The sequence below is a fragment of the Scyliorhinus canicula genome, chromosome 3, assembly GCF_902713615.1.
Source record: "Scyliorhinus canicula chromosome 3, sScyCan1.1, whole genome shotgun sequence".
NCBI lineage: Eukaryota > Metazoa > Chordata > Chondrichthyes > Carcharhiniformes > Scyliorhinidae > Scyliorhinus > Scyliorhinus canicula.
The window spans coordinates 244,192,215-244,216,681 of record NC_052148.1 but is presented as its reverse complement, the minus strand read 5'-3'; the positions used below and the strand labels follow the sequence as shown (position 1 = coordinate 244,216,681).

At 48.7% G+C, this 24,467-nt stretch overlaps 1 protein-coding gene across 3 annotated transcripts in view; it reads left to right on the top strand.

Annotated features, from left to right (window-relative positions):
- Window positions 1-24,467, top strand: part of slc7a11 (solute carrier family 7 member 11) — a 242,286-nt gene that overhangs the window by 165,204 nt on the left and 52,615 nt on the right. For all 3 annotated transcript variants that reach the window (XM_038792505.1, XM_038792506.1, XM_038792507.1), the window contains exons 7-10: window positions 6,744-6,867; window positions 17,721-17,824; window positions 20,634-20,730; window positions 24,103-24,252. In XM_038792505.1, the coding sequence (XP_038648433.1) occupies window positions 6,744-6,867; window positions 17,721-17,824; window positions 20,634-20,730; window positions 24,103-24,252 (475 nt within the window). The remainder of the gene's footprint in view (window positions 1-6,743; window positions 6,868-17,720; window positions 17,825-20,633; window positions 20,731-24,102; window positions 24,253-24,467) is intronic.

Genomic DNA, 24,467 nt, shown 5'->3' with positions numbered 1-24,467 from the left:
AAGGTCATGCTTTGACAAGGAGTCATTGGACTCGAAACGTAAGCTCCTTTCTCTCCCTACAGATGCTGCCAGACTTGCTGAGATTTTCCAGCATTTTCCCTTTCGGCTCATGCCTCACAAGCCTCATTGAATTCTTTGAGGATGTGACAAGACACATTGAAGAAGGTCGGGCAGTGGATGTGGTGTATATGGATTTCAGTAAGGCATTTGATAAGGTTCCTCATGGTAGGCTCATTCAGAAAGTTAGGGGGCATGGGATACAGGGAAATTTGCCTGTCTGGATACGGAATTGGCTGGCCGAAAGAAGACACTCAGTGGTAGTGGATGGGACGTATTCCGCTTGGAGGTCAGTGACCACTGGTGGCCCACAAGGATCTATTTTGGGACCTCTGCTCTTTGTGTTTTTTATACATGACTTGGATGAGGAAGTGGAAGGGTGGGTTAGTAAGTTTGCCGATGACACAAAGGTTGGTGGAGTTGTAAATAGTGTAGAGGGCTGTTGCAGGTTACAACAGGACATTGACAGGATGCAGACTGGGCTGGGAAGTGGCAGATGGAGTTCAACCCAGATAAATGTGAAGTGATTCATTTTGGAAGGTCGAATTTGAATGCTGAATACAGAGTTAAAGGCAGGATTCTTAGAAGTGTGGAGGAACAGAGGGATCTTGGGGTCCACATACATGGTTCTCTCAAAGTTGCCACCCAGGTTGATAGGGTCGTTAAGAAGGTGTATGATGTGTTGGCTTTCATTAACAGGGGGATTGAGTTTAAGAGCCGCGAGGTTTTGTTGCAGCTTTATAAAAGCCTGGTTAGACTACACTTAGAATATTGTGATATTGTGTCCAGTTCTGGTCGCCTCGTTATAGGAAGGATGTGGATGCTTTGGAGAGGGTGCAGAGGAGATTTACCAGGACACTGCCTGGACTGGAGGGCATGTCTTATGAAGAAAGGTTGAACGCGCTAGGGCTTTTCACACTGGAGCGAAGAAGGAAGAGAGGTGACTTGATAGAGGTGTACAAGGTGATGAGAGGCATGGATAGAATGGATAGCCAGAAACTTTTCCCCAGGGTGGAAATGGCTGCCATGAGGGGACATAATTTTAAGGTGATTGGAAGAAGGTATAGGGGAGATGTCAGAGATAGGTTCTTTACACAGAGAGTGGTGGGTGTGTGGAATGCACTGCCAGCAGAGGTGGTGGAGTCAGAGTCATGAGGGACATTTAAGCAACTCTTGGACAGGCACATGGGCAAGGGGTGTTGGTTAGGTTGATCTTAGATTCAGATAAATGGTCGGTATAACATTGTCGGCCGAAGGGCCTGTACTGTGCTGTACTGTTCTATGTTGTAAGGAATATTAGACATATCTCACAAAATCCTGCTGGTGGGAACAGCCAAAATATGTCTGCCTATGTTGTAGCATGTTATAAGCTGCACACAAGACCATTAAGTTAGATTGTTGAAAAGCAACTGATTGTGCTTAATAATATATCATTTACAATCTCCTCCTTCCCAACCTCCCCACCCCCCCCCCCCCCCACCCCACCCCCCCCTCCCCCCCCCACCACTCCACAAAAAGAGAACATGCTGAATTTTATCTTATGGTTTCAACTTCTTGTTAAACTTGATCACGAACCCTATCATCCACACCTAATTGTATCTGGTGAGCTTAAACAGACTGCAGGGTGAGAGCTAGATAAAAGTGAGGAAGTGCCCCACATGTGCACAGGACAGTGTTAGAATTTAAGTTCACAGAATGTTTGTACCCATCGTGCTGCTTGCCCAGTCAGGACCATACCACCTGCTGGAACATCGGCTTGCAGAGTAACCTTAAGGTGACCGGAAAGCATCTCAGCTCCCAGAAATAGGTCTACCGTTCTATTTCTCAGCCGAGTTGGCTGTACACCATCCGACAATACCCTGGAGTATTGTGCATCCGCCTGGTTCAGGTGTCAAATTACTGAGTTTGGAACAAAATAAGTTGATTTCATTCCAAACCAATTTACTTCAGGTCCTGCTGGTTAAACTCTGCAGGAGCTACAAGAAGCCCGTACCTCTGGGTTTCACAGCTGCTAAATCTGCTGCTGTGGCTTCCTTCCCACCTTTTTATCAGAGCCTTTCTTCAGACCAATCTGACACGAAACAATAAGCATAAGTTGAACCTTTCCAGGGCGGGCAGCAAATGTCTGGATCAAAAAGCAAAACGATATAGATGATGCAATTCTGAAACAAAATGAGAAAACTTTCAGGAGTTTAGTCGGTATCTATAGGGAGAACAAACCTTTTCAAAAGTGCTCTTTTCTCTTAACTCCTTTTCTCCCCCTTGTTTTATCATTACCCGTCGACAAATATGGTTCCAGCTGCCACTTAAACAGAGATTTCATTACAAAATGTTCATTTTGATTAACATTAGTGAAACAGGAGAAATATTTTCACATTGCAACAAAAACCCACACCATAATTTTGACCAGATTTTGTACTCGTGACGTGCAGTGATTATGTCTGATCCATTTACAATGAAATTTAAAAGGGCCAGCTGCCATGACAACCCTGAATATAATTATCTATGTACGCCACAGAATAATTTGTGCAGTGGGACTGTTTGTTGCAACTTAATTGTTGACATTTAGATAATGAAGAATTCATTTGGAGCCTGGAAAATATGGTTATTGAATTTGAACTAGATTTGATTAATTATCAATTAGTTAAAGCCCAACAGGGAATATTATATACCTTGTCATCTTTTGCCAGCAGGCCTATGCATGCCCTTTAGATCTGGGAGAGTGAAAAAATACAGCTGTTTCCTTTTGTACATCTTCCCAAGAGGCAGCGAGCAAAGGAGTCTGCCTTTACCTGTGTGATCGATTGTAGGGTCAGATTTTGGGGAAGGGCTAATTGAACTCAGAACTCAGAATTAATGATAGGATGGTGATTGTCATTTTTTGGTAGCTGAGATGCAGAGGGGACGAAAGTAAATCTTCCGCCACTACCCGTGCCACGAGATGACATGGTCGTGCAGATTTCTTGGGCAACTACAGAATTCTGCCCAGCAGGTTGGAACCAAGTATTCTGCCATGCCTCTGTTTGGGTGATTGAATGCATTTGACGCTGGTGTTGAAGACTGGAACCAATGCACGATTAAGAACCTTACGTACCCAGCGGCACCAGATACACACTCATTCGAGACATGGATGAATGTGTCAGATAAGGTGGCAGCCATCAACAGCTAGGCTACAAATGTTTGAGAAAACTTTGATCAGGTCAGTTCAGTGGTACATACACCTCTGAGATAGTGAGCTAGCGGTACAATAAAGTTAATTTGCTCATTGCTTCCCATCAAAGTGCAAGCAAACAGAAGGAAATAGATTTTCACAGTGGGTCCAAGCACTAGTCAATAGGCATTTGACTAAAACAAACACTTCAGTGATTAAAATGCAATGTAACAAATGTAATTGATCAGGACAACGGGAATCCCATTGTGATTCCCTTTGAGGCCAACAATTTATTGAATGACCCCAACAACAAACCAATGGATAAGATTTTGTTTTTAGAAGTCCTGCTTTAACAATTAAAGCAAAATCAACAAAATCAAACATGAATTAACAGCAAAATCACAGTTAATATATATATATTACTAATTACACATTAAAGAGCAGATAAAGCAGATAGGTCACACTGATTTACTAGGCACTCCACTGTTTCAGCCACAAAGTCCTTCAAAACTCTGGAATGGGATTCTGCGTGGCCGCTGATGGAATTGGGAAATGAGATTAGGCGGAGAAACGGTTCCGATGCCAAAATCGTGGCGGTCACCGATTTAATGCCGAATCGCAATTCTCCATCACCTCGACAGCGGCGTCAATGCATTCCAGAATGCATGTACAGTAAACACCGTTGGCAAATCATTGGCAAATCATTAGCGGGCCCGACCCGGTATTCTCCGGGGCCTCAACGATTCCCCGCCAAATTCCCAAAGACGAGGTTCACTTGTGCTTTTAAAAATCATGAAACAGGCGCCGTGGCTGCTGAGGGAGAGAGAGGGGGAACGGATAGTTTCCAACATCACTATCGTTCTCTGACAGTTGTGTCGCTGGCTGGGGAGGGGGCTTCTGCCAGGGCCGGGGGAAGTAGCAAGGCCAGGAGGTGGGCTGTGGGGTCGGGGTACATGGGAACGGAATACCATTGCCGCACCATCCAAGGCAGCCACTGACTGCCCACTGTGAACTGAGGGCCACAGATCATATAGGTACCCCCCCAGACCACTACCCTAGGTGCTCTCTGGCCCCAGCTAACACATCAGCCGTATGGGTCCAGTGCAACCAATGCCATCTTGTTGGCTGAAATGGTGTGTGTGGGGAGTGAAGTGTGTATATGCAGCTGCAGTTTGTCGGCCTTCTGAGTGTCAATCACAAATCCGGCAAATCTGGCACCTTTTCTCATTGGAATCAATTATGTTCCACATGGCACTGGTGCTAGCCCCTTAACAGTCGCTGAATCGGTCCAGGTGTGGTGCCAGTTTTGCTGTCGTGAAAGTCCATGAATCCTACCCTGGCGTCAACACTTAGTCTCAGGAACGGAGATTCCAGCCGCTGATCTTTGGCGGGTGGATTTTCAGCTCCTTTTCTTTGAGTGTTTAGTCACTAATTCTCATCCGCAGCAGCTCCCAATCAACATTAGTTCCACTGGCACGGGTTGTATTCTCCGTCCCGCTGCGCCAGATTTCTGGTTCAGCACGCCGGCGGGATGCTCCGTTACGCCGGCTGGTCAATGGGGTTTTCCATTGTGGGGCAGCCCCATGCCGTCGGGAAACCCCTGGACTGTCGGTAAAATGGAGCATCCCGCCGGCGGAGAATCCAGCCCACGGTTTTTACCAAAGAGGCATCCTTTCCAGAATCTTCTTGGCTCTGCTCATGGCGATCTTGGTGGATACAGATCCACCAGCATCACCTTTGTCCAAACCTTCTGTGAAACCTTGTGCATTGTATGGCCAAGGTACCCAGTTACTATGAGCAACAGAAAAAGCTGCAGGAACCCTGGTATCTGTTGATTGCCAGCTCCTGGATCCAACCTTTGTGTTCTTCAGCCTGCATGCACCATACCACCGGCTGACCTGAGCTCCTAGGAATCTGTGCCTTTTAGCTGGTTTCACCCAACTTCAGATTCAGTTTTTGTTTTATTTCTCTTAAAAATCCAAAGGTTCAGTTTTCCATTCAATTCGGGTCTGGTCCAAAAATATACAAGCTTCTCAACCAATGGCCAAGGCACCCAACAGAACATTCAAATTGATTTATTCAGATAATAATTTGCGCACGATCCCCAATGGTCTCGGAAAGCATAATTACATCAAAATTGAACATACATTCTGACTACATGGCAATTAAAGGCAATTGTTTGTAATACAAATGAATATACAAATGTGTAATCTACCGAACACGTAACAATGGTTGCAATACAATAGAGTACAACTGAAGACTATTAAAAGTACAAGAGTACAGCTGAATTCACATAATGGTCGCGCTATAACTAAATACATCTAATTTGACGATAGAAAAACTGAACAGAGTTAGTAGTAACAGTGGGCGGGATTCTCCGAAATGGAAGAAGAGTGTCCGTGCCGTTGTGAATGCCGTCGCGTTTCACGACGGCGCAAAACTGACGTGGGCACTACCGATTCTGTCCCCCACAGGGGGCCAGCACAGCGCTGGAGCGGTTCACACCGCTCCAGCCTCCCTTTCCGGTGCCAACTGGGTGCCGCGCCAATCCGCGCATGTGCAGTGGTGCCGTTCCAACCCGCACATGTGCGGGGGACTTCCTCAACGTGCCGGCCCCAACGCAACATGGCGCAGGGGTTCAGGGGCCGGCCGCGTAACAAAATAGGGCCGGGGCTGGAGAGGCCTCGACCCTGCGTGCAGCGTTCTCGCCGACTACGAGCAGATGTGGACGGCGCCGGCGGGACTCTGCAATTTCCGTATGGCTGCTCGGCCCATCAAGGCCAGAGAATCGGCAGCCCGGCCGCGGATAGCAGCCCGCGACCGGCGCCACGCCAGACGCGCCGGCGGACATGGCGCCGATTCTCCGCTCCTCGCCGTCGGAGTGGCATGGTGCAGTTGCGGCGATTCTCCGGCCCTGCGCGGGGCTCGGAGAATCCTGCCCAGTGTATCTGAACACATAACTAATTATAAAATAATTGAACATATAATTCTGAAATGGTAAGACATGTTATTACATATTATTCATTCCAATATGGCTGAATACAAAAAGTTATAAATTCAAAACAATTGAGATGGATGAATAACATAAACGTTTGCCATGTAGATGATATTTAATTGTATCCTATGCATTACTAAATGTAATGTTTTCCGATAATCAAACACAGTGCAACAATATTTCCCAAAGTAAAACTGCATGGTGGCTACCACACTACTGTCTCACAGTGCCAGGGTCCCGGGCCCAATTCCGGCCTTGGGTGACCGTCTGTGTTGAGTCTGCACGTTCTCCCTGTGTCTGTGTGGGTTTCCTCCGGTTTCCTCCCGCAGTCCAAAGATGTGCAGGTTAGATGGGGTTACAGGGATAGGGCAGGGGAATGGTAAAGTGCTCTTTCAGAGGGTCAGTGCAAACTTGATGGGCTGAATGACCTCCTTCTGCACTATAGGAATTCTATGTTTTCTACAAATATGTGCTTCTTGTATTACAGGGCTTTAAAATATTCTGATTCTGTTATTAAAATATGTTTTTTTTGGGTTCCAGAAATATACCTCTTGCTATCTGCATATCAATGGCAGTTGTCACAATTGGATATGTCTTAACAAATGTAGCCTATTTTGCCGTAATGAGTCCTGAGGAGCTTTTAGCCTCTGAAGCAGTAGCTGTGGTAAGTAAAATAGTCTTTAACAAATTAAATTTAATTGAAAGAGCCCAATGGTATTTTGAAATGTAGAGTATTCTTCAGTTTACAAATGGTGATAAATAAATTGCATTACCAACAATCTTCTGAAATACTTCTCAAATAGAGACAAAAGCTGATTCAGTGGAATAAGACAAAATATTGTTCAATCTTCCATGGTTTCTGTAGTGCAGTGGATTGTTAACGCAGCAGTTCAAAGTACCTGTGAATAAGGTGGGAGGAAATACTCTGAAAATAGAGTTGGTGCATATCAAGTTCATTAAATCCCACCTCCATTGGATGATGAGAATAGAGTTTGGTTGGCAAAGCCAAAACGAGTGAAATGTTACATCTACAGGTGGACTCTACAACAGTGGGTACCCAGTGAGCTGAAGCACACCAGGCACCCGTTTCCTGTACCCCTCAGTGGAGAAACATGAAATCTATAACTTGCAAAATGTGACCCATTGCAAATAGCAAGTCTAAAGGCTATCATTGTCTGCACCAGCTTAAACATTGGGCTCAAGAGGCCCATTATCCGGAAGCAGCTGCAGCACCGTTCAGGCATTTATGATTTATGCTGAAGGTCAGACCTCATGGTTTTAGAAACAAACTCCAGCCTCCCCTAAGACCCTTAGCACATTTGCAGGATGCCTTCCAAATGCCTGCTGTCTCCCACCCAGCCTAAATATTTTCCAGCACACAATAAGCAGCTCCACACTTCGATATGCATGATTTCCCAGCCCTTCCCGCTAGCGGCATCTTCTGTTAGGCGTCAACAGGACCGGAAGATCGTGCAGGCAGCCAATGGCAAGCCACCTCCATCATTGGAAAACACGGAATGGGGAGGCGGAAAATCCCACCCTAAATTTACCACATATTCCCCACGATGATGAATTCATTTATGAACAGAGCACATTGCATTGATAGTGTGCCAGTGTGATGCACACAGGGCAGAAAATTGATGTTATTGAATTTCCAAAATCAACTCCATCATTATTAAGAGAAAGCACCAATCTGAAGAAAGGATTAGCACTAAGTTTTATTTCTTTGTTCTTTTATGCGATGAGGGCATTTATTTGATTTATTTTGGGGCATTAGTGAACCAGATGGGGTTTTACGACAATCGATACTGGTTTCATGGTCACCAATGGACTTTTAATTCCTGGAGTAGGTGCTGAAGTCAAATTCCATGACCTGCCATGATGGGATTTGAACACTGGGTCCCCAGAGCATTACCCTGAGTCTATCGATTGCTCGTCCAGTGACAGTACCACAATGCCACTGCCTCCCCAACAGATTATTGAATGGTCCGGTGTTACTCGGAAGCCTGCTCACTCCAGCAATCCAAAGACTGGTGTGCAGCACGGTGTGACCCAAGGAGAGGAAGGGAAGGGGGGGTTGAACCATTGAATTTATTCCCTCAAAGGTAAACGTCATCCATTTTGCTAATATTTTACTTCTGTAAGAAGAGTTTTGTTCTTTATGGGAATGACATGCTCGTCAAAGGGAACAATCTGTCTTTTGTTCCCTGCATCAGCATTAAGCTCATCCAGGTCAGATGTATCAGAGATTTGACGCAGAGTTAAACTCCTTCCACTCCATTCTAAGTATGAATTTAACTGCAATCTGAAGAAGCTCCGGCATGCCCTTTTCCATTTCTCATACCACTTAAGCCCTCACCAAATAAAATTGCTTGTTATGTGCTGCTGAAATGCAGACAGCTTTGACTGTGCTCTCGAGCCCACTTGGGACCAGTTTGAAACTGCCCTCCTGCTCTATCTTTCTAACTGCTACAGAGAGGTGAGATGTTTGTTGCAGATGCTGGAGTGGACTGAAGCCTGGTCTCAGAGGTCACAGGACATTTGGCCCATGTAACTCAAAGAATTACTTTGATATTCTGAGGCACAGTTGACAAGGTTCCAATTTTAAAAAAAGCTCCCCAGCTCGTTTCATTGTTGCACGCACTGCGTCCTATTTTGGGCCAGTGCAGTCCTCTGAATTTAATATTTCGTCCGTTCTCAGGGAATCTTCAGGACGGAAAAGGAAATATTCCACATAAATAACATGAAGTGAATACTCACAAGCAGCTTCAAGTAAAGAGGGCTGGATTCTCCGTTTCTGTGGCAAAGTGCCAATGCCAGCGTAGGATCCGTGGTGTTTCACGACCGGCAAATCGGCATGAACCCCTCACCGATTCCAGTACCGGAGAGGGCCTAGCACTGGCGCAGGGTGAATCATCCGCAGAGGACGCCAGAAAACGGCCGGAAAATTGCCATGCGCACGGCTGAAGACCTGCGCCAGTCGTGCCACACAACATGGTGCCGGCCGTGTGCAACCCCAACCCGCCAACCGCGACCCCACAGCTCACGCCCTGGCCACCCCCCACTAGTCCCTCCAGCCCTTGCAGAAGCTTCCCCCGGCCAGCAGCACTGATCGCGGCTGAGTGTGGTGGCGCTGGACACAGTGTGCAGCCGTCACGCCGGGTTCCCACGTGGCAGATACCACATGTATTCCGCCCTGACTTCGGCCTGAAAATCCATTCTCCACCGATCTACGAACACGATTTTGGCATCGGGCTACAGAGAATCCAGCCCTGAGTTTATTGCGCTCATAAGGAACACCTATTAAACAACTGGAATTACATCACCTAAGATAATCTGGACCTCATTATTTAAAGAGTCACCAAAACAGTTTTTACACACTAATTATTTATATAAATACATTTTTAATTATGTTAACACATATTAACATATATTAAAGGATGACAGTTGACTTAAGACCAGTGTGGTTTTTGTCTCCAATATCAGTGTTTAAAAACAGTAGACAGATGTCCATAATGGCTCAGCCAGTTTTATCATTGCCTATATGAACTGTCAAAGCAGGAAAATTCCAACTTTGTTCTGTGTTAAATGACTGTATTTCTTCACAGTATTAAATATTGCCCTCAGCAGCAAATCAACTCTTTCAGGAGTAGGTAGGGAAGAAAATTGGTTAAAGAAAAGAAAAAACTAAGCACTTGTCAAGAGGAGTTAATTGATGAACGGTCTGTGTGGTCATTGATGGACAGTCTGTGTAGTCGTTGATCGATGGTCCATGTGGTTATTGATGGACAGTCTGTGGTCACTGATGAACAGTTTGTGTGGTCATTGATGGATGGTCCGTGCGGTCATTGATGGACAGTTTGTGTGGTCATTGATGGATAGTCTTTACGGTCATTGATGGACAGTCTGTGTGGTCATTGATCGACGGAATGCGTGGTCATTGATGTACAGTCTGTGTGGTCATTGATGGACAGTCTGTATGGTTATTGATGGACAATCTGTGTGGTCATTGATCGACGGAATGCGTGGTCATTGATGTACAGTCTGTGTGGTCATTGATGGACAGTCTGTGTGGACATTGATGGAACGTTTGTGAGTTCATTGATGGACGGTCTGTGTGGTCATTGATGGACGGTCTGTGTGGTCATTGATGCAAGTCTGTGTGGTCATTGATGGGCAGTCTGTGTGGTCGCTGATGGTCAGTCTGTGTGGATATTGATGGACGGTTCATGTGGTCATTGATGGACAGTCTGTGTGGATATTGATGGATGGTCTGTGTGATCATTGATGGACAGTCTGTGTGGTTATTGATGGACAGTTTGTGTGGTCATTGATGGATGGTCCATGTGGTCATTGATCGATGGTCTGTGTGGTCATTGATGGATAGTTTGTGTGGTCATTGATGAACAGATTGTGTGGTCATTGATGGATGGTCCATGTGATCATTGATGGACAGTCTGTGTGGTCATTGATGGATGGTCCATGTGATCATTGATGGACAGTCTGTGTGGTCCTTTGATGAACAGTTTGTGTGGTCATTGATGGACAGTCTGTGGTCATTGACAGATGATCCATGTGGTCAGACAGTCTTTGTGGTCATTGACAGATGGTCCATGTGGTTATTGATGGACAGTCTGTGTGGTCATTGATGGACAGTCTGTGTGGTCATTGATGGAACGTTTACGTGGTCATTGATGGACAGTCTGTGTGGTCATTGATGGACAGCCTCTGTGGTCATTGATGGACAGTCTGTGTGGTCACTGATGGACAGTCTGTGTGGTAAATGATGGACAGTCTGTGTGGTTATTGATGGATGGTCCATGTGGTCATTGATGGACAGCTTGTGTGGTCATTGATGGATGGTCCATGTGATCATTGATGGATGGTCTGTGTGGTTATTGATGGACAGTCACAGCAAGCCAACCAGATGATGACACATAGCACATGGTCACTTCGGGCTGTTGGTGTTGGAGGCAATATGGTTATCGCAATTACAGCATTTAACCACAGCAAAGGTTACCCACCAAATGTTCCGGGAATGTTGCTGGCAGCAGATGGGACTCTTCCACGTTAGAACAGCGAAGGGGGTTATGAAAGTCAAACCTGGCAGGTATCATTTTGTATTTGTGCAGCACAGTGGACAGAAGCAGCCCATCAGAACAACTCAACCTTTAGGAGTTTGGACATGCTCAAAGTGTTTGTGGTCGGCAAGGCTTCCAGAGATGACACTACAGGAGTAAATGCTTTTCAAGACCATGGGCGAAATTCTCCCCTACCCGGCGGGGCGGGGGGGGAGGGGGGGGGTTCCTGGCGTAGCGGAATGGCGCCAACCACTCTGGCGTCGGGCCTCCCCAAAGGTGCGGAATGCTCCGTACCTTTAGGGGCTACGCCCACCCCGGAGGAGCTCCCGCTCCGCCGACTGGCGCCAACGGCCTTTGGCGTTACGCCGGCCGGCGTCGGGGCTGGCCGATAGGCCTTCGCCGGCCGGCATGAGTCCGCGCATGCGCCGGAGCGTCAGCGGCCGCTGACATCACAATCAGCGCATGCGCGGCAGGGGGGTCTCTTCTGCCTCTGCCATGGTGAAGGCCGTGGCGGCGCCGGAAGAAAAAGAGTGCCCCCACGGCACTGGCCTGCCTGCCGATCGGTGGGCTACGATCGCGGGCCAGGTCACCGTGGAGGCACCCCCCGGGGTCCGATCGCCCCGCTGCCCTCCCAGGATCACGGAGGCCCGCTCGCACCACCAATTCCGCTGGCACAGAGGTGGTTTAAACGTCGGCGGGATTGGCCTGTCAGCGACTGGACTTCGGCCCATTGCGGGCCGGAGAATCGCCGCAGGGGGCCCGCCAATCGGCGCGGGGGGCACGCCGACCGGCGGGGCATGATTCCCACTCCTGCCGATTCCCGTGTGGTGGAGAATTCCGCCCACGTCGGGGGCGGGATTTATGCGGGGGTTGGAGAATTCCGCCCCATGTTCCTGCTTGAAAGTGTATCCCTTAATATCCTTGCTTAACAAAACCCTATCCATCTCAAATTTAAAATTAACAATTGATTGAGCTTCAACTGCTCTCTGTGGGAGAGAGTTCCAAAGCTCTACCACCCTTTGAGTGAAGAAATCTTTCTAATATCTCTCCTGACTGGTCTAGCCCTAATTTTAAAACTGTGCCCCCTGGTTTCAGAATCGCCAACCAGTGGAAATAATTTATCTTTTCTCTCCCTGTCTTTCTCTATTAATATCTTGAATGAGATTTTATTTTTCATTCAGAAAGTTGGCCAGTTCATGAACTGACAATTTGACTGACCATGCCATGAAATGGGAAGTTATACAAATTGGACACACACACACGACTGTGTGGCAAAATGTGGCTCCAACTCCATCTGCAAGTTTGCTAATGACACGACTGTAGTGAGTCGGATCTCAAACAACGAAGAGTCAGAGTACAGGAGGGAGATAGAGAATCAAGTGGAGTGTTGTAATGATAACAATCTCTCATTCAGCATCAGCAAAACTAAAGACCTGGTCATTGACTTCAGGAAGCATAGTATCGTACACACCCCTTTCTGCATCAATGGTGCCGAGGTGGAGATGGTTGACAGCTTCAAATTCCTCGGTGTGCATATCACGCATATCACCAACAATCTGTCCTGGTCCACCTATGTCGATGTTATGACCAAGAAAGCACAATAGCGCCTACACTTACTCAGGAAATTAAGGAAATTCGGCATGTCCACAGTGACTCTTACCAATTTTTACAGATGCACCACGGAAAGCATCCTATTTGGCTACATCACAGCTTGTGGTATGGCAACTGTCCAGCCCAAAACCGTGAGAAACTACATAGAGTTGTGAACACAGCCCAGTCCATTACGCGAACCCGCCTCTCACCATTGACTCTGTCTACACCTCCCACTGCCTTGGGAAAGCAGGCAGCAAAATCAAAGATCCCTCCCACCCGAGTTATTCTCTTTTCCAACTTCTTCCATCGGGCAGGAGATACAAAGGTCTGAGAACACGTGCTAACAGGTTCAAAAACAGCTTCTTCCCCACTGCTACCAGACTCCTGAATGACCCTCTTATAAACTGAACTGATCTCTTCACACATCTTCCCCACTGTGCAGTACTACACTCCTTATGCGCACCTGATGCCTGTGCCTATGTATTTACATTGTGTATTTTTGCATGTCCTATGTTTTTTCATGTACAGAACGATCTGTCTGGGCTGTAGACAGAAAAATACTTTTCATTGTACCCCGGTACACGTGACAATAAATCAAATTCAATTCAATTCAATGGATGTAACTTATCCAGACACTGGTACTGCCAAGACTGTACTTATTAATTGTTTATGTGTTAAAGATTATGCAACAGTTCAGTGTATGGTTGTCAGCAATATTTGTCAGGAACAAATACTTGTAAAATATCTGGGGCGAGATTCTCCCAAAACGGGAGAAATCGTAAAGCTGGCATAAAACCCGGGCGGGTTTTACGGCAGCGCGCCCCTTCCCGACCGGGGACCGATTCTGGTCCCCGGTCGGGGCTAGCAGCCCGACACCGTAGGCTCCGGCAAGACGGGCTTAACGAAAATCGTTAAGCCCGCTTGCCGGAGTTAGCGCCGGCTGACGCGTCATATGACGTCAGCCGCGCATGCGCAGTTTGGAAGACTCCGACCCACGCATGCGCGGGTGACGTCATCGCGTTTTTGCGTGAAACCCGCGCATGCGCGGGCCGGGTTGCCCCTCAGCCGCCCCGCGAATGGATACTGCGGGGCGGCGGAAGGACAAGTAGTGCGCGGGTATCGGGCCCGCTGCCCGCGATCGGTGCCCACCGATCGCGGGCCCATGGCACCCTTGGCACGGCCGTGGTACGGCCGTGCCAATCGGTGCCATGGTTATTAATAGCGAGTTAGTCACGCCGTTTTTACAAACGGCAAGACCAGGGGCGGGATTCTCCGTAGCCCTTCGTAACGCGGGTTGCCTGCGAGAAAAATCGGTGTTAATGACTCCGGCGTCGGGGCCTTCTTTAAGGCCGCTATTCTCCGTTCCCGGAGGGGCTAGCAGCTGACTGACGCGATACGCGTCAGTTTCACCAGCTGCGGAAGTGGTGAGACCCGGCGTCTTTTGGAGGATAAGGAGGAGAGAGACAGACCCGGCTTTTGGGGGGGGTGGTGGTGTGTTCCGGCATTTGGGGGGGTGGTGGTGGTGTGTTCCGGCATTTGGGGGGGTGGTGGTGGTGTGTTCCGGCATTTGGGGGGGTGGTGGGGGTGTGTTCCGGCATTTGGGGGGGGGGGGTGTGTTCCGGCATTTGGGGGGGGGGGGGGGTGTGTTCCGGCATTTGGGGGGGGGGGGGTGTTCCGGCATTTGGGGGGGGGGGGGTGGTGGTGTGTTCCGGCATTGGGGGGGGGGGTGGTGTGTTCCGGCATTTTGGGGGGGGGGGGGTGGTGTGTTCCGGCATTTGGGGGGGGGGGGGGGGGTGTGTTCCGGCATTTGGGGGGGGGGGGTGGTGTGTTCCGGCATTTGGGGGGGGGGGGGTGGTGTCCGGCATTTGGGGGGGGGGGGTGGTGTGTTCCGGCATTTGGGGGGGGGGGGGTGGTGTGTTCCGGCATTTGGGGGGGGGGTGGTGTGTTCCGGCATTTGGGGGGGGGGGTGGTGTGTTCCGGCATTTGGGGGGGGGGGGGGGTGGTGTGTTCCGGCATTTGGGGGGGGGGGGGTGGTGTGTTCCGGCATTTGGGGGGGGGGGTGTTCCGGCATTTGGGGGGGGGGGTTTGGGGCAGCGGCGGGCAGAGAGGGGGGGCGACGGATGCCCGGGGCCAACGCACCGTCGCCCCCCCCTCTGTACGCTGCTGCCCCCTACCCCCAACCCCCCCCTCACCACCCCTACCTCAACCCCCCCCTCACCACCCCTACCTCACCACCCCTACCTCAACCCACCCTCACCACCCCTACCTCCCTCCCCACCACCCCTACCTCCCTCCCCACCACCCCTACCCCCCTCCAACGCCGGGTCCCCCCTCCCCTCAACGCCGGGTCCCCCCCTCCCCTCAACGCCGGGTTCCCCCCCCCCCCTCAATGCCGGGTCCCCCCCCCCCCCCCACCGCCGGGTCCCCCCCCCCCCTCAATGCCGGGTCCCCCCCCCCTCAATGCCGGGTCCCCCCCCCCCTCAATGCCGGGTCTCCCCCCCCCTCAATGCCGGGTCCCCCCCCTCAATGCCGGTACCCACACCCCGTCCCCCTCCCTCTGAAGGCCGGTACCCACACCCCCCCCTCTCCTCCTCCCCCCCTCTCTCCTCCTCCCCCCCCTTTCCTTCCTCTGTTAGTTGGGGGGGGGGGGGTGCGGCGTTAGTGGGGGTGTGGGGGTGCGGCGTTGGAGGGGGGTGCGGCGTTGGAGGGGGATAGGGGTGGTGAAGGGGGTAGGAGTGGTGAAGGGAGGGGGTTGGGGTAGGGGCAGCTGCGTGCAGAGGGGGGGCGACGGTGCGTTGGCCCCGGGCATCCGTCGCCCCCCTCCTCTGCACCCCGCTGCCCCTACCCCAACCCCCTCCCCTCACCACCCCTACCCCCTTCACCACCCCTACCCCACTCCAACGCCGCACCCACCGCCCACTAACGCCGCACCACCCCCCCCCCACTAACGGAGGAAGGAAGGGGGGATGGAGGAAGGAAGGGGGGGGAGGAGGAGAGAGGGGGGGTGTGGGTACCGGCCTTCAGAGGGAGGGGGACGGGGTGTGGGTTGCGGCGTTGAGGGTGGGGGGGACCCGGCGTTGAGGGGGGGGACCCGGCGTTGAGGGGGGGGGGGACCCGGCGTTGAGGGTGGGGACCCGGCGTTGAGGGGGGGGGGGACCCGGCGTTGAGGGGGGGGGGTTGCGAGAGATGGGGGGCGGCGTTGGAGGGAGGTAGGGGTGGTGAGGGGGGGGGGGTGGTTAGGGTAGGGGGCAGCGGCGTACAGAGGGGGGGGGGCGACGGATGCCCGGGGCCAACGCACCGTCGCCCCCCCCTCTCTGCCCGCCGCTGCCCCCAAACCCCCCCGATGCCGCAACCCCCCCCCCCCGATGGCCGCAACCCCCCCCCCCCCCCGATGGCCGCAACCCACCCCCCCCGATGGCCGCAACCCACTCCCCCGATGCTGCAACCCACTCCCCCGATGGCCGCAACCCACCCCCCCCCCCCCCGGTGGCCGCCCCCCCCCCCCCCGATGGCCGCTACCCACTCCCCCGATGCTGCAACCCACTCCCCCGATGGCCGCAACCAACTCCCCCGATGGCCGCAACCCCCCGATGGCCGCAACCCACCCCCCCCCCCCCCCCCAATGCCTCAACCCACCCCCGACACTGAACGGCGTCAACCATCATCAATGGTTGACGCCGTTTTAAATCAACTCTGATTTGCGCCGACGTGACCCGTGGCCACGTCGGCGGGGACTTCGGCCCATCCGGGCCGGAGATTTCAGGTCAGTGCAAATAAAATGAAATCCCGCCGGCGCCAGCTGTTTTCACAGGCCGCCGACGGGATTTGCACAACGCCGGTTTTTTTCCGGGCGGGAGAATTACGAAACCTGCGGGAGCGGAAATGACGCCGCTTCCCGCCAATTCTCCGACCCTGCGTGGGGTCGGAGAATCCCGCCCCAGGTGTGTTTGCCGTTCGTAAAAACGGCGGAAAGGGCTGGGACCTCGGCCCATCTAACAGCTGAGAACCGCTGCCGGCCGTAAAAAAACGGCGGGCAGCGATTCGGGTCGGGACTTCGGCGGGGGGGGGGGGGGGGGGGGGGGGGGGGGGGGAGAATAGCGGGAGGACGGCAAAAAATGTCGAGGAAGGCCCTCCCGCTATTCTCCCACCCGTCGTGGGGGGCGGAGAATTTTGCCCCTGGTTCCTTGGTTTATACTTTTGGAAGGTACATTAATGGAAAGCATACTTATCAAGCATACAGCTGTTAATTATTACTTGTTGAGGTGATGCGAATGTACCTGTATGCCAGTTTATTGTAGTTTTATTTTACCTCCGATTAACCTCCACACAGTTCTATGGACAAAAGGGTAAAATGTTTGCAGATCAGGAGGTGGAATTGCAGGGGGCAGCTTTCAAATGCTGCTTTGCAGAGGCCTCTGAACTCCAGGAGGGGATTGTTTAAATGGTCACAGGCATTGCCCATGTCTGCAGTGGCACAGCAGAGATGTTCATTCGCTGAGGTATCAGAATGGTGCTTTGTCCTTCGGAAAGGGGCCTCCCACACCTGAAGTAGGCCACAGAAAACTGATAGCACAATCTTATTGCTTCCTCTTCAGAGAATGGTGGCAATCCCTGAGGTCTGGCCGTTTGTTCGCGTGTTTCACTGGCCTCCTGCAGAGTTCCAATGGGAGATTACGAGAACCTTCTCAAAATTTCAGCAATTTTATGATTTCATTGTTTTGTTTGCAGTTTTTCTTATTCTTGTTTGCATGGGAATGAAAATTTTACTCCCAAGTACCAACCATAATATTGGTTCAGCAGTTAACTGTATGGGATTGATTGTAACTGCACTCTGATTGTTTAGACTTTTGCAGAACGATTGATGGGCAAGTTCTCCATAGCAGTGCCAATTTTTGTCGCTCTTTCCTGCTTTGGGTCTATGAATGGAGGCATCTTTGCAGTTGCCAGGTAAGAAATCAGTCCATTTACGGGTTTTGAAAATGTGGCAGAAAAGCAAGAAATAACCATCATCTCCAGATAAATTGGGAGTGAAGACATATTTATCCTCACAAAAAGAGATGAGACACTTCATAAGATTTCATATCAAATATATAGTGAGTTCCCGCTTAACAGAGTTAATGTTGTTTCATTTTAACGTCATTAGTAAAGTGAAGTTTCCATAGTCGCAGATGACCATAAGCTGCTATCCCATTTAAGGTGGAGAGCTCGCTGTTGAGGATCACCACACCTCAGGCAACGGGCAAAGTTGAGAAGGCGGGGCCTTGATGAATAACCTCAGACGATACAGGAATTTAACGCACGCTGTTGGCCTTGCTCTGCATCATAAGCCTGTTGTCCAGCCAACTGAGCTGAACCAGCCACCCTAACACCTTAGTGAAGTAGTGTCAGTATATCCATTTGAAGTTGTCTCTGTCATTTTAACATCACTTGCCACAGAGTGCCTCTTCTGTGGTCTGTCTGCTCACCATACTTTTCCTGCAGTGCTTTGTGATGATATGCATCACTGTAAATACACAGGGGGTTAATGTAAATACACTTAGACTAGATAAACACCAGAGGGAACACCAGAGACATGACATTAAGGGCAATTTAGCATGGCAAATCCACCTAACCTGCACATCTTTGGACTGTGGGAGGAAACCGGAGCACCCGGAGGAAACCCATGCAGACACAGGGAGAATGTGCAAACTCCGCACAGACAGTGACCCAAGTCAGGAATCGAACCTGGGACCCTGGAACTGTGAAGCAACTGTGCTAACCATTATGCTACCGCGCCACCTTCATTCCACACATGTCTCGGGATGGAATTATCTGTCGAGCTGGCATCTTCCAATGGCGGCAATTCAAATTTATTATTGCCGGTTTGCTGTTTTGTTCCAAAATATCAATTATTGTTTTGAAATACATATGCGAAAAGGCCAAACTAATGTCCCTATTTGCACAGCTAAAAGATTTCAAACAATGTTGAAAATTTCCACTGTGCCAGCACCGGGCCAGCCAAACTGTAATGCAAATGTGGTTTAGTAATCAAGATTCTGAGTCAGTATTCAAGCAGTTTTGCAAAATAGCTTTTCTGCTGATTCCACAATTATCTGATGAACGTTAGACAGCAAAGTATTCAAATGAGATATGCGGCCAATGTGAGGGTGGTACAGTGATACACTTCACATTGAACTGAGAAACAACTTGAAATCTCAATGACAAGTAGACCATTGTCATTCAGTTTTCACAGTCGTTCAGTGTGGCAAACATCAATTCCTTTTAAGATTTAAATATTTTAATAATGGATTAACATTTGCAAGTGTCTCCTCAGCATACCTTTTTGCAGAATATGCTCTTCCGTCTATAAAAAAATTCTCCATTTCTTTATCAATCTCCATTTCTTCTTCAATTACATCAACGGCAGACCAAACTATACAAGCACCGTGCAATATTTTATCGCTGTAAGTTCAAAATCCACATTAATCGAATATCACAGTCCCTTCTATAGAAGTATAAGTTTTTCAAAGATTTTGGTTGCGTCCAATGTTCCCTCTAGATTGTGCGAATGTATGGCCACGCATCTGTTTATGATTCTATGGTCAATCCAGAACATCCCACGTTATGCAATGAACAGACCACACACAACCAATGTTTCCCTTGAAATGCACACAACAGACAAGCTCCGCCGGCGGGATGCTCCATTTCGCTGGCAGCCTGGGGGTTTCCCGGCCGCGTGGGGCTGCCCCACAATGGGAAACCCCATTGACTGGCTGGCGTAACAGAGCATCCCACCGGCGGGGTGAAACTGAAATGTGGCGCGGCGGGGCAGAGAATCCAGCATCAATATGTAGTGCAGATTTATTAGGATAAAGATGCATTGCCCGCCAAGAAAAAGGAATTAAAATCAAGGAAGACATAGCTGCATATCAAGCAGCGACAATCACATAATGAAGGAAACTAATCAAGTATTCTTCATGAAGTGACTGGTATGTTCCCTGTCAGCCAAGAGTGTATATTACATTGCCCTGATTGTTTGGTGCATTTATATGGCAAGTCAACCTGCTGAAGAGGATGCTCTCTAGTTTTGATTGCAATCGGTGCTGATTTGACCAGTTGTAACCAGGGAAGTATCAAGGGCAAGTTAATTGGCCTCATTGCCCACATTAAATCAGGCTTAAACAGACAACCATGCGTTCTATTAAACTTTTCAACTAGGTGCTGTAAGGTTTCACTGTCACTCATGTCAGACCTTCTCGTGTGGCTTCTTAGGCATAATAATATGACTAAACCAGTTAGCTATAACATCGCTTGCACTTTGATAATGTTCTTTTGGCATCCTTTAGCTGCCACATGAGAAAACCGCTTATTTTAACAATATCTGAAAAGTAGCAGTAGGGCCAAGGGGAAATGTGTTGTTTCTTTTGCTTCGTGGAGTGAAATCAAATCACATTAGAATTTCCCCTGAAGTATTCAATAAAGCTCCTCCATATTATAAGCAGCTGAAAAAAAATGAAGAAATGTTAATTTATTGTAGTCTGGGTTATTTGCTTTATATTACTCAAGAGGAGATGAGATAGTTGAGTTGAAGGAGATCAACGTGACACATTTAAACTAAACTTGTTTAATATCCAGTGACAAATAGTTGCTTTAAAAAGAGAGCTTAGTATGTTGGTAACAATCTGCGCAGACTCATGGGTATTGCACTGGTATTTGTCAGTTAGCAGAGAGCATGCATAATTGGGACATAATCTGTTGTATCTCTTTAATCAAATAGAATGTTTTATGTTGCTTCACGAGAGGGTCACCTTCCTGAAATACTGTCCATGATCCATGTTCGTAAACATACACCTATTCCTGCTGTTATTGTGTTGGTAAGAAAGCATCTCATGTCATTTGAGTTTGTATTCTCCTGACTTCCACCCTTTTGGTTGTCAATTTCACATCACAATGAGGCTTTTCATGTAGAGATATTGGGCTGGATTTTCAATTGCCCAAGCGATTGGGGAAGAGTGAGAGACCAATTTAAAAATACAGACATCTCTGGATCCCAATGCCTTCAGGACACACTTCAATGCGTGAGGAATGGGGAACCCACCCGCATCCAATTACTAACCAATAAACTTCTTGAGGAGCTCGTGACCAGCCTGAGGATGTTACAACTTAAATTTTCAATGGTGAATTTGGCGAACCCAAACAGTCTGGTCCACGTTTGTACACAACCATCAGGTTCAAATTAGGTCAAAGGGATCGTATTATTTATTAATTGCAAATTATCGAGCCCTGGGGATCTTTCGCAGTATTGTGCACATTACCTCTGATCTGGTCATTTGGTCGCTTTCTTAAACGTTTATGCCGCTGACCCTCTTAAGATGCTCCATGCTCTCGTCAGCAAGGCAATGACATGCCACATCATGGCTGCCATCTAACTTTGCCACTCATGCTCAGCAGACAGCTCCCCGCCCCTCAAGATGCTGAGCCCCACTAATTGAACACTGAACTCCTCTCCTGCCCAATTTAGGCATCAGCATTTCAAACCAGTATGGTGGGAGCAACACCTTTGGGGCCCAAAACCTAATCTGAATGTCAGATTCCAAACCCTATTTTGAAAATCCAGCCCAATAGCTTTCTGTTGCGATTTGAGTATTATTGGTTTGCATTTGCACGTAGTATCAATTAGATTTAGCAAAGTTGGGATAGAGAAAATGTGTAAGTACCAAGAGGCATTTTTTTGTTGTTGAAAGAATAGAAAGTACGATGTAACTTCCTTTGAAGGTCTTGTGGTGCAGTGGGTGGCGTTCCTGACTCCGAGTCAGAAGCTCTGGGTTCAAGTCCCACCCCAGGAAAAGGTGTTCATAACATAGCCAAACAGGATGAGTGTGTCAAGCTGCAAATTCTTCCAACACACCAATAGCTGACGATAAGAGTGGGGGAGACTCCTGGTCAGCCACGCTTGATGTGGGGTGGTGCCCTCAAGCTTTAAGCCTCTGGCCACAGGCGAGGGAACTGTTCTGAGAAAAGCTAGCTATGGAAACAGATGAGAGTCTGCCTTGTGCACCACTGAATGCGGGAAGAGAAACAACAACAGCAATATACCCCCCATAATTAAAGTCAATCAGAAATGGCTCAATTATACTGAACATAAGATTCAGCAACAGAATCACAAGCTTGTGGCTAACGACCACAGGATGGATCATTCCGGTTAGAAATGGACGAAGTTTACCTCCAACCAGATTCATTGCTCTGATGGTATGTGCCATCATTAGAATTGGTTTTCTGTTGCAGCTACCAAATAGAGAGCAATATTTCCCACACTTTGCATATGATTCCAGAATAATAGAATACTGCAACCAATAAAATATATCGATCTATTTTCTCAGAATATAACAAAAATGTGCTGGCCTGAATTTGATGCTGGTCTTTCAACTCTGGCACTTAGTTTTGAAACCTGGCTAACGAGCCTAGAATGAAAGTTTGCCTTAGCAGGCTAAAGTGCAGTGGGAAAGTAATTGAAGAATCTCAATCTAATAGTTTGAATACAGCACAAATCTAATTTGACACTAAAGTGAAAATCTCACATAGATTTCAGGAGAAAAAATAGAAAGCAGTATTACACACAAAGAGTATTAGAAAGCTGGAGTGGAATCTTGTCCCCTCCCTCGATCGGAGTTTGGTGAAGGTGGGACATTTAATTAGGTCAGATAGTGGCTTTTTTGGGAACCTGCCGCCTTCCTGCCTCCACCCTGTTTAAGTTGGGGGCTGAATGGCAACCAATTGAGTACCTTAAGTGGAAAATTAATGCTCAGTTAAGGATCTCATCCCACCGCTGCTAGTATTTACCCAGTGATGGATAAGGGGCTCACCATGTGAGGATCATGATGAGCAAGAGCCCTGCAGAATCCCAGAGTGATGGTCCTCTGTTCAAAGCCACTCAGTACATAATCAAGGGACTGGGCATTGGAAAGAGAGGGGAGTGCTGCCAGCTGTGAGCTTTACACTGTGACCCCCTTCCCGCGATCACTCACCTGAGCCTGGTCCGCTCGGTAGTCCAAGGCCTCAGTGGGTGTTGTACCAGCAGCAGCCACCGCCTTCCCAGTGGAGCTGCTGAATACAGAAGAGTTGAATAATAATCTAAGTGAATGGCAGAGCAAGATCAAAGGGGTGAATGCCTACACCTTATTAGTTGAATATTTTGGAAAGCGGGAATTCCCTACCTATCATCTGCGCCCCTGGAATACATACCTGCTGACTCTGATATACCCGCCCCCCCCCAGCCATGTCATACAACAGGCACTGCAATGAACATAAAAGGGATTTCTTCAGCATGCTATAGTCTAAATCCAGGGATTGGATAATAAAGTAGGCATTTGAGGTTTTGGAGGAAAGGCCCATGTGGGGGGGGGAGCCCAAGATCAGCACCGGATCAACACATTTGTGATGCCCAAGATCTAATCCCATTCATTTTCACTGGAAGAAGGATGGGCCGAAGGCTTGCTGAAAGGTCCGGGTAGGCTGAAAGTCCTGTTCCTTCAGTTGAACGCTACGCACCCCTCCCCCCTTCTTATAAATAATCCCGCCAGCAGGGGAGCATGACATTCTACCCTATGTTCCTAAAGACCACTGGTTGCATAATAGGAATACAATTCACATTGGGTAGCCACGTCCCCTGGGAGCAGGCATTCTTTAAACTAGCTCTTCAATAATGGGAGACTCAAGATAGATACGTGGGGAAAATACTTATTAACAGGTGGAATATCATCCTTAAATCTCCGGGTTCACAAGTAGATGCTGATGGATTCATTCTACCTTTGAGTTCTCCTGTCTCAGTCTGCACAATAAAATCTTGATACTTGACGTTCTGCAAACTAAGGATATGCTTCACTTATCTTCTGTTGGTTATATTACCCTTGAGCAGTTCAGATCTTTAATATGTGAAAGGACAATGGGAGAAAGGCTGGAGAATATCTTGACTGCTAACATGTGGCTGGTTTAGCACAGTGGGCTAAATAGCTGACTTGTAATGCAGAACAAGGCAGCAGCGCGGGTTCAATTCCCATACCGGCCTGCCTGAACAGGCGCCGGAATATGGCGATTAGGGGCTTTTCACAGTAACTTAATTGAAGCCTACTTGTGACAATCAGCTATTATTATTATTACGCTAATACAATATTTTGTCTTACCTCATCCTGCTAAATCCTGCTGATTCTGTTCAAGCCTTTCATTGTTTAAACTTTCATCTTTTGCAGTACCCTTTAACTATCTTCATGCTGTTTATGAGCGATATTTACAGTCTATTGAACTTCTTGAGCTTTGCCCGATGGCTCTTCATTGGACTGGCAGTATCTGGTCTGATATACTTGCGGTACAAGCGCCCGGACATGCCACGTCCATTTAAGGTAATGTTCACTGCAGGTCTGTACTGTAACCTGGTGCTGGCCAATTCAATTTGGAAAGGTGAGTACTGGGATCGCTGTGCATTTCTTGTCCCTTGTCTGCTCAGTACGTTGATGATGTGTATCACGATGTAGCATTCCTGTTTAATTCTCCTCAAACGTCAAAATGGAACACTGTTGCTGAAAATATACTCATTCGCTGTTGTACTTTTTCTTCA